This window comes from Sinocyclocheilus grahami, unplaced genomic scaffold (assembly GCF_001515645.1).
Source record: "Sinocyclocheilus grahami isolate Dianchi unplaced genomic scaffold, SAMN03320097.WGS_v1.1 scaffold293.1, whole genome shotgun sequence".
NCBI classification, from domain to species: Eukaryota; Metazoa; Chordata; class Actinopteri; order Cypriniformes; family Cyprinidae; genus Sinocyclocheilus; species Sinocyclocheilus grahami.
In genome coordinates, this window is record NW_015505472.1 from 980,163 (window position 1) to 991,263 (window position 11,101).

The window sequence follows — 11,101 nt, forward strand, 5'->3', positions numbered from 1 at the left end:
AAAAAAACAGGGTATTGCAAAATATTATCTGAATAAAAACAACACCACACTTATTTGTGAAAGTGTAATATGATTGGCCAAGAGGTGTTCTGAAAATTCCATGTTTCTAACACTCTTGTACATGTTGTTTATGAGTGTAATGGTACAGAGTGGAAGTGGAGTGTTTTTCCATGGACGAGTACCAGGTATTTTGAATGTTGTAGCATTTGTGTTTTCTGTTGTATTATGGGCAAATGGAGCAATAGAGTAAGTGTTTAGCTTTGGTTAATGCTGGTTAGAGAGCTCATTGATCAGCAGTTAGTAAAGACAGTTTTTGATCAGTAAGATCAGAAGTGGAATGTTCTTAGACAAAAGTGCAGAATTTAGTGCCAAAAAGTGATTAATTATGCTTTTTCAAATTTGGATATAGATGTACCGGTATTGAGGCTAATGTCTTCTGTTCTCTCTCAGTCACTTGATTAGAAGCCTCAGGGTTTGGCGAGTCACTTGGTTCAGAGAATTGTCTCTAGTTGCAGTCTGTCTAGGGCTCTTATATTGATTGTATTGATTTTGTGTACCTGGTTCGAAAGTAAGGGAAAGCACGTCCACAGGAAGTGATGTGTCCTCACTTAGCGCCTTGACCACCATGCCGTTTAGGACTCCCTCTATGCCATATTCATCAGTGGAGTCTGTCTCACCTATGGCTCGTGTCCCATCAGTCTCAAATACTGCAGCATAGCTTGCTGCAGCACCTTCAGAGCTGACCGATATTACGAAGGGAATTGGTTTGCATGGACTTGTATTAACCTGATTGTCTGTATTAGCCCTCATGTTCCCTTTGGGACTGAAGGACTCCAAGGCTGTTTTAATAGCTCAAAAAACCATACTAATCATTGGCCTGTCAGGTTGATACTTAATGATTTTTAACTCATTCGGATGGTGAGGACTTACATTTCTCGCCTGGTGCAGGTGTGAGAGCCCTAAAAATAATTGAAAACTTGTCAAGAAGGTATGAATCAATTTGAGAATGATAAATGCAATAAAATTCATTGTTCCCGATAAAGGGGCTGACTGCATATAAGCCCGAGTATGTTTGTGTGGCTCTAACACCCAAGTGTAATATGTCTGGGCACAGATCCCTCTTATTAAAGTGGATCAGGTCAGAGAGCAGTGTTTAGCTAGGCCACCAAATATGAACAAAATTTGTTTTTTAAAGGACAGGCTGAGATTTTTAATCTCCTGCTAGTCAAGTGACCTCATTCTAGATAATCTGAAGGGTTTGGGCCCAAAATGAAGACAAGTAAATCGCCATACCATGAATACGGAAATCTTGAATTCAAGATCATCTTCGGGATTCTTACCTCTCCTGTTCATCTTGAGCATTCACTCTCTGTAAATGAGAATTTACGAAAAAGCCTTTTTCAGTTTAATAGTATTGGCACAATTAGGCTGTATTGGCAAGACTAAAGGACTGAATTGGCAACGGACACAAGCAGCTACTCACACTGGCTACCATGTCAAGATGCTCCTGTCTGCTACTAAAATTTCGGGCCAGATCCTCCATGCAAAGCGAGTCTCTCTGACAGGCGTACACCCACTGCTGGTACTCCATGGTGTCAGGAACTCTGTCAAGAAAGATCCGGAAGGCCTCCCACACAGCTTCTTGACAAACTGTTTAATATCATGGGAATTATTTAGAGAAGGTCATTAGAGAATTGAGCGGAGATGGTGAGGACTAACAGCAAAGACCTGATAAAACATGCCGGGACACTTAAAATTAATTATCTGCACCGCTGACCGAGATGAGATTAGCATGCAGTCATTTGATTCCATTATCTCATTTGCCAACACGGTTATTATGGACATTTAATTAAGAGTATCTTTTAACTGCATCTGACAGGTAAATGTGCCTCACCTTTAGCTTGTTTGTACCAGTAATTTAATATCATGCTATCTGCTTCAGTGTAAAAATGTTTTGTCAGGTGATCCCCTCCCCTAAAAAGTGGTATTATCTAAATTAATTGGTTTCATTCAGGGCAAAAATATTATTTAATATGACTGAATCAACCTGACTACATCAGGATACACCATCAAAAGCCTTTTTTAAAAATTTTTTTTTATATAAATATCTCATTTTATTTTTAACTACAAAGTGGTATTATCTAAATTAATTGGTTTCATTCAGGGCAAAAATATTATTTAATATGACTGAATCAACCTGACTACATCAGGATACACCATCAAAAGCCTTTTTTAAAAAATTTTTTTTTTTATAAATATCTCATTTTATTTGTAACTACTTTGATCCAACGTGATCTCATGATAATTTGATCAGGTAGCTCTTTAAGGGACACTTCATCCCGAAATGACATTGTTGTCATAATTTACTCCCTTGTGTTCTGCAGAAGTCATACAGCAACATGAGGGTTATAGTAAATGATGACTGTATTGTTAAGGGTTTTTCCACTTTGTTTATAGAGCTGCATTCACAGTCATGTACAGGTCATGTTACACTACCATTCAAAAGTTTGGGGCCAATGATAATTATTTATTATTTATTTATTTTTTAATGTTTTTAAACATTAGTCTCTTATGCTCATATTTAATGCTTACACTTATGCTCACCTGGGCTGCATATTATTATTATTATTATTATTATTTTTTTTTTTTAGAAAATACAGTAAAAAAACAGCAATGTTGTGAAATATAATACAATTTCAAATAACGGTTTTCTATTTTAATGTAGATGTAGCCATTACTTCAGTCTTCAGTGTCGCATGATCCTTCAGAAATAATTCTGATTTGGTGCTCAAGAAACATTTCTTATTAAGGTCAATGTTGTGGGAAAGTTAAGAAGAACAGCATATAATTGAAATAGAAATGTTTTGTAAAATTATAAATGTCTTTACTGTCACTTTTGATCAATTTGAAGCCTCCTTGCTGAATAAAGTATACAATTTATACAAAAAAAACTTTTGAATATATATATATTTATAAAGTTAAGAATTATATTAGATATTGAAAACAAAATGTTTAATTTCAATTTCTTTTTTTATTTACTTTGGTTTTACTTTCCTTACCACATATAGCAAGATAGAAAAGTCTATACAATAACACTCAAAGAAGGCAAGCCTAAAAACGTACACTACATTTATCTACACTTGGCTCAGAGCCACTTCTTTTTTTGGCTTGCATGATCCTTCATCTCTCAGAAGGCTTGGAATGATTGGGAAGTTAATTATGATTTATGAGGATCTGAGGTGTTGTTGCCAAATTTGGCACTGATGCTCAAGGCTCTGTCCCTTGTGGTGTTCAAGGTAGATGTTGTCCTACCTCTTAGTTTGTAGTAAGCTTTATGGCTGGTGATGACCTCTGCCATGCTCTCATGAGGACAGACTTTCACCCCCGTACCAAACAGCGCTGATCTCTTAGCTCGATGCGCATCTAGAGAAAGTGAATCTCTGCCATCTGTCAGCTGTTTGATTGGCTGTGGAGTCTCCAGGAAGTGCCTGTACTTCACATTTCTGATCCCGAGAATCCAGTCGTCAGCAGTGAGTTCTGCAAATGTCACAACAACAGCGTGTATTAATTGTTTCAGAAGAGCAGGATTGACTTTACCTGAGAACAGTAAGCCAATGGATCATATAATTACACTTCATGTAATTACGCTCGCTCGGAGACCATCTGAAACCCTTTAAGTCAATGATTAGTCTACTGAATGAACATTTAATTGGATTATTTAGGCCTAAGTCAAGCAGTCGGTTATAACACCATCCTGGCAGATGTTAAGCGCATTCACTAGATAAGAGTCGCAAAGGTCTGCTCTCCAGTTGTAGTGATCTCTGGGGCGGACGTACCCATTAGGCAAAGATAGGCAACCGCCTTGGGCCCTCAAAAGCCAAGGGCCCCCTAAAATGCTTTTCATAAAGGAGATGCGCATTAAGCGCTGACACACGAATGGTTGCTGTTTACGGTGTTTATTACCACGACAACCGTCCGAGTCAGTTGCGCCTGCAGGTGTACGGCTGTACGCACCGTGCGTACCATGAGCACTCAGACTGACCTCAGATTAGTCCCGCAAACATTTCAGCAGTTATTATAGGCCTGTGTGTCCCGTATTTCTGTCGACTGAACCAGCCATGCCATTAATTATGAATGTATCAGTCTTTTGCATGCCAAAGTCAATTTCTGCATATAAATATTACACCAAATAGAAGCAGAAAATTGTGCTATATGCACTTTCATGAGATCGGGTTAGCCTACAATTAATTTGTTGGCTATTTTACGAATGGGAATACAACGAATTCATGACAATGTTTACATTCAAGCTACCTGTAAAATGTATAGTGAAAAGTACTTTAAAAGCGCCTGGAATGCAATAAAGTAACTTTAAAGCTGTTTCTAAAGCATTTGCTGCATGGATAAAAAAAAATAGGCTAATAAATAATTCTCATATCATACAAAATTGCGTTGTAGCAAATCATTTCAATTTTAAGGTATTGAGAACAGAACAACATAAAAATCAGAAAATATTAGCAGCTATAGGCTACAATTATAGGACAAAGATTTACATATATGCCATTATAATTTGTGTTTTATTTTTAATTGTACGGAATTATAAAATAAAACTAATTATAATCAGGCCTGTTTTAGGCTTTTCCTTATTTTTATATTTTAGACATCCATCAATTATGGTGATGAAAAAATTACTCACCATCTCCTCATTGGATGTGCCTTTAGAGAGAAATGCACGGATTATATAATGAGCTTCTATTTCGATTTGAATTATTTCATTTTAAAGTAGAAATTTAAAGCTTTCTATAAAATTTTTATCATGTCTGTGAGGCAATTCGCTGAGTTTAGGTTCATCACTGTGAAGCGCTCCTGCTCAAGACCGAGACGGCAGAAAGCGTTTGTTTTCTTTATAAAAGCACAATGTTTTGTTGATATTGTGAGTGCACACAAATAAAGCTAGACCCTTTACAGTTTGTGCTGTCTTCCATGTGCTGAAGAGCACGCTTCAGCTTCCACTCTCCGCACAAACGATTGGATATGCATCTAACAGCGCACATTTATCTAGGTCAAACATTTTAAACTAACATTGTGATATGCTTGAACTGTTTTATACAGTATATAGATTTTATTTTAGGAAAGTCGTGATGATTTGAGAAGGCTAAATTGATCAAACATAGGCTATGAATCAATTCACTGTCTGCCGCTGGCCGTTACTTAAAAAAAACAAAACAAAAACAAAACTTTTAACATTTAACGAACAAAAAATGCTCCAAATGTTTTTCTAAATTTACTTTATAAAAAAATGAAATGAAATACAATCACTTTTTCATTACATACAAAGCTGAACTATTTTAATAGCTGAAACAGTAGTATAAGCTTTTTTTGGGAAAAGGGGAAAAAAGACGGGCTAGGGCCTATATTTGAGGCCCGTGCAGCACTCTAATCCACTTCATCCAACACTGTGTTGTTCTCATCTGTGAGCATGCTCTTGATATATGTATATGTATAACTATGTGCGTACCCTCAAAAGAAATCCTGCAGGCGCCCCTGGTCCGAGTTGAACGTGCTTTTTGTGTATCCTGCTTGATGGAGATGAAAATATTAATCATCGGAAGCTGTAATTAAATATTGAGAAACAGTGTGTATTATGTTTATAATTGTTTTAAATGCAGCTTATTCGTTTATGAGAAGGAACCAAGAGTTAACCACATAAGCAGTTACTTTTTTGGTTGATATCCTTAGGTGTGTAAATGTATAATTACCTTTTCATTATTTTTTCAGTTTTATTTAAATTTGTAGCTAAAATTACTAAAAATAAATGTATTTTAAGGTTTAGAATTAGACAGCCTTTGCACACAGGCTTATGCTGGTAACTCATCAGTAGACTTTCCTCGTCAATATAGACTATATTTTTTTCACACTTTTCTCATTCAATATTTCTGACATTCCAAAAGCGCCTCCTACTGGCAGAGAATGAATGTTCATTTTCAATAATACAGTCTGTAGTTTTTGTTCAGATCAATGCGAAAATCCACCCACATAACCCTGTTTTAAATTAATAAACAATAATAATTCAGTGGTTCTCAAAGTGTGGGGCGCGCCCGCCAGGGGTGGCACACAAGTATTGCAGGGGTGTGCGCGGGCCATCAGCAGAAAAAATAAATAAATAAAACCGTAAACAGCCAAAGGACGTAACTTAGAATGGGAGATGGATCGGTTTGTGAAAGGGAAGAGAAAAGCCATAGATGAAGTCGCACAGACCCAGGCAGGTGCTGGCCATTCAAACGCTAAATGCAGAAAATATGACGAGGCATATCTTGCTCTCGGCTTCACTCACTGTGTCTATACCGGACCGCAACAGCTCTACACTGGACGTGACAAAGTGACCGTTGCAAATCATTTTAACTTTGTGTCAGTACGTCATAAATAGAAGGCGGCATCAGTTTACTGTCGGGGATTTGGCGTGTCGTGTCGCGCCACGCCGCATCCAGTGTACACAGCGTCACTTATTATAATGGGTTTGACTGTATTTTGCTGCTCGCGTTCGGTGTAGACATGGTGTTTAATGTCGTTGGTGACAGCATGAAACCCACAATAAATAAATAAATAACAGAGAGAATAATAATAATAATAATAATAATAATAATAACAGTTATTCTCTCTATGCTATTTTTCAGTGTTTCAAGTGATGTAGGTGTTTTTTTTTTTCCCCTGTAGGATTTTTTACTATGGGGCATCATTGTGCAGCAGCAAGCATCACAACAAAAGAGGAACCTCAAGGTTGATCTAGGTAAATGTGTGCAAATGTTAGGGCCCCATTCCTATATTTTGCCTGGGGCCCCCAATTCACTAAATCCGCCCCAGAGTGATCTTAATTGCGTTTGATTGAAATCACATAATTTTTACATAAAGACCAAGCTGAAAGAAAGTCTTCAAGATCATTAAAATTAAAAAAGTCATGCTTGTAAATATAGTCATCATTGTTTTACATTTTTTCAACGTATCATACAATAATTTTTCATTATTATTCAGTTTCAGTTTTCAGAGTTTAACTCAATTTTATGTCAGCAGTTAGGATAGTTCAGCTGTTTTTGTCCATGTAATGACAATCAATGGGGTCTAAAACAATATTGGACCCCGATGACTTTCATTGTATGAGAAAAAAAAAACATTGAGACATACCTAATCAGTTATGGCCAGAGATAGCTGTTAGAGTTAACCAGCATCTACGGTCATTGCCGTAATAGAATTACACCTGGAGTTTCACTGGTATTTACAGACTAGAGAAGTTCAGGGTGAATTGTCCAGATTTTAGAATGACAGCAAAGCTCACTTCATTAACTTCAGTTCATGTCGTTGTCATAGTGAACGCAAAATGACAGTGATGCATTTAATTACTACAGTAATGAAGCATCAACATTTTTTTACAGTTAATAGCTCGTATCAAAATACATCTGGATATTTTTGCATCAAATGACAACAGTTCTGACTAGTTTAATAGCTTATCTCTTCAGCGGTTATAGTGTAATCTTTATAATTTCCTCTTAGATGCAACGCTCACAGATCCATTAAAAACAGTCAAATTGTTTGTCCCCTCCAAATAAGATCTGAGCCACTTCAATGCCTTTTGAGAAATTGAAAGATGGTAGGTCTCTATTTCAAATCAAAGCAATGTCGTACCTTGAGGTTATTCAAAAAGCAGGGTACAGGGCCTCCATTAAAATGGGCTAAATGTTTTCAAAATAGAGTATTGTGTGATCAGCTGTTAAACTTCAGAGAGCTTCTTAAAACATTAAGCCTGGCTCAGCAAGGCTTCACTAGACCTCTGTTATTATGTTAGATTAGCTTAAGCTTAGTTTGTAGACTAATAGTAGCGTTAGCGATATTAGTGCAGCTACAGTGGAGGCTAAACACATACCTTTGTTTTTAATGTTTTACTGGTAACTTTTAAAGCCAAATGAGTAATCTTGCTTAAGAGAATCTCATAAAACATGCGATCAGACCACACTAAAACAGAATTTCTTAGTACATGATTGTGTACATGAGCAGATTTCTCTGCATAGCTACTAAAAGGTTACTGCTTTATCACGTTTGAAAATATTGTACTGCCTACACTAAACTTTACTCTAAACCTAACCAATAGTGTTAACAAAAGCACATGCAAGATAAAAACACATTTGCTGATGCAAACTTCTGTAATTTTAGTTTTTTTGTTTGCTTTTTTTTTCTACAAGATTTCTAGCATTCTATTCTAGCAATAGACTCATGTTTTATGGGACTCAGAGTGCTCCAAATCACAAGTGCAGTGATGTACCAGGTGAGCTACCGAGCAAGTTTACTACATGTTTATGTGATGCAACCATGAAAATGTAGTAGTTTGCAAATCATGAACTATAGTAAAATTGTTTTGGGATCATAGCATAGTATTGTGCAAGGAACTGTGCAAAAATAAACCTTTATTAATTGATAGCTTGTAATCACAATTTGTGTGAAAAAGGAATAAAAGTGTGAGTTCTACTGTTCATTTAAATTGGAAACTGCAGTAAATTGTATTTTATATGTGCTTTTTTTGGAGTTTGCAAAAATGTTTTTCTAATGAGACTCTTTTGCAAATTCAACCAGTACCTGCATTATAATGGTAATTGATTTTAGTAGTGTGGTCAGTCATTTACTATAGATTCATGCAAACTACTATATGGCTATCGGAGTTGAATCTGTAACAATTACACCATTGTTTTAATTCATCTGAAACCCTGGTGTCAAATCTATGGAAGCCCATTTCCGCCACTGAATCAAAAAATAAAAAAGGTAACTGCGACTTTTTATCTCGCATTTCTGACTTTTTTTTCTCAGAATTGCGTGATACAAACTCACAATTGCGAGTTTAAAAAGTCATAATTGTGAGATATAAACTCACAATTGCGAGACATAAAGGCACAATTCTGAGAAATAAGTCAGAACTGCGAGATATAAACTCACAATTCTTAAAAAAAAAATCAGAATTGAGTTTATATCTCACAATTCTGACTTTATAACACGCAATTGAAAAAAAGGTAACTGCGACTTTTTATCTCGCAATTCTGACTTTTTTTTCTCAGAATTGCGTGATACAAACTCACAATTGCAAGTTTAAAAAGTCATAATTGTGAGATATAAACTCACAATTGCGAGACATAAAGGCGCAATTCTGAGAAATAAGTCAGAACTGCGAGATATAAACTCACAATTCTTAAAAAAAAAATCAGAATTGAGTTTATATCTCACAATTCTGACTTTATAACACGCAATTGCGAGTTATAAAGTCAGAATTGTGAGATATAAACTCAATTCTGATTTTTTTTTTAAGAATTGTGAGTTTATATCTCACAATTCTGACTTTATAACACGCAATTGAGAGTTTATATCTCACAATTCTGACTTTATAACACGCAATTGAGAGTTTATATCTCACAATTCTGACTTTATAACACGCAATTGAGAGTTTATATCTCACAATTATGACTTTTTAAACTCGCAATTGTGAGTTTATATCACGCAATTCTGAGAAAAAAAATCTGAATTGAGTTTATATCTCGCAATTCTGACTTTATAACTCGCAATTGTGAGTTTATATCACGCAATTCTGAGAAAAAGTCAGAATTGTGAGATAAAAAGTCGCAATAACCTTTTTTTTCCTTTTTTTTATTCAGTGGCAGAAATGGGCTTCCATACAAATCAGATTGGACCTTCAGTCTAATTATTTTGATCACACACAAAAGATGCCCTGTTCTAGTGCCACATGTGGCCCAATTTAGAGATGTTTGTGGTGGAAGACAGCGAGCTGATCGCTCAGAGATACAGGGGTCTCAACAATGTGTTTCTGGGTCACAAAACATCTGACCACATCTGTTAAATAGCAAATGAGCAGATGTAGGGCCAGTGGTGCAATTTCTCAAAGATAAACCAGGGTGACTGATTTGATCATGTGTCCCGCTGCTGTCTATGAGCCTGCCGAGCACATGTGCAGACATGAGGGGCGGCGTTGCTAATTGAGCTGTACTTCTGAAGCGATGAGCGAGGCCCCACAGCAAAGCTACAAGCCAGAAAAGATTAGCGTTCCACACAGCCACAAACAGAATGCCTTTTGTTTCTCTCTGCTAATGAATGGAGCTTCTGAACACTGTAGCCAGACTAGAAGCATTCAGAACCCGCATGAAATGTTAGTGAAACGCACTTTTCCAGCATATTGTGCCAAAAAGGAAGCGATAATGGCATGCTTGCCACAAAAATGTGATCAAATGATTTGTCATCGGGCTTTGTTTTGCATAAGAAAAATCTTTGGGTTTCTTTTATGTCCTCGCAAATTGGCTCCTAAAATATTTAAAAGCTCATTCGATCACCGAGGGCAGAAAATGCTATTGTGTGAGGAATCGCACAGGCTGTAGTCGCTCTGAGGCATTGTACATTACTGGATGTCCTGTTTTTGCTCAATTATAGGACTTTGTTTAAATAAAACAGGATTAGAATGGTATTCTAACACCGGCTTACCTTTTATTCTAGTGGCTTGGAGGGTAAACAAGAACAGAATGAGGAATAATCCTGTTTTCAATGGCATGTTGCAGTAGATTATGTCCTTTTGGATGTAAAGTTGCTCATTTGGAAAGAAAAGACAGTCCGTATCGACTTCTCACATCCGAGAGTGAAAGAGTTAATTTCCATCGATTATGTGTCCAGGCTTCCATGGACGGGGCTGTTTGTGGGCACTGCTGTAAGTTGGGTGGTATTCCTGACAGATGGTGCAGATTCTTGGGTACAGATTTGGTCTCAAGTGTGTGAGTGGGTGGAAGATGCTCTGCAGGGTATGAGGGGAGTGATGAGGTTAAAAACTCTGCCTCTTTTTCTAGACTAATCTGTTTACCTCTCTCTGACTCCTAATCCCTGTGGGCCCATGTGGTGAACTATCCTCATCCTGTTAGTAGCCTTCTGGGCCAGCATCTGCTAGCCTTCTTGCTTCGGTCACAAGCCACCCGACTTGCCTACTTGTTCTGTTTCCAATCCGGCCGATACCCGTCTCTCTCAGTCTGGCCCACTCGACACAAGTTTCTCAGCCCTCTGCCAGCTTTTGTGG

The 11,101-nt window shown here is 37.0% G+C and overlaps 1 protein-coding gene across 1 annotated transcript in view; it reads right to left on the reverse strand.

The window, feature by feature from the left end:
• The window catches only part of LOC107600845 (interphotoreceptor matrix proteoglycan 1-like), a 29,311-nt gene extending 18,210 nt beyond the window's left edge, over positions 1-11,101 (reverse strand). The window contains exons 1-5 of the mRNA XM_016292817.1: positions 10,522-11,101; positions 3,313-3,537; positions 1,484-1,650; positions 1,341-1,369; positions 931-959 (exon numbers count right to left, since the gene is read on the reverse strand). Coding sequence (XP_016148303.1) covers positions 931-959; positions 1,341-1,369; positions 1,484-1,650; positions 3,313-3,537; positions 10,522-10,588 — 517 coding nt within the window. The 5' untranslated portion in view covers positions 10,589-11,101. The remainder of the gene's footprint in view (positions 1-930; positions 960-1,340; positions 1,370-1,483; positions 1,651-3,312; positions 3,538-10,521) is intronic.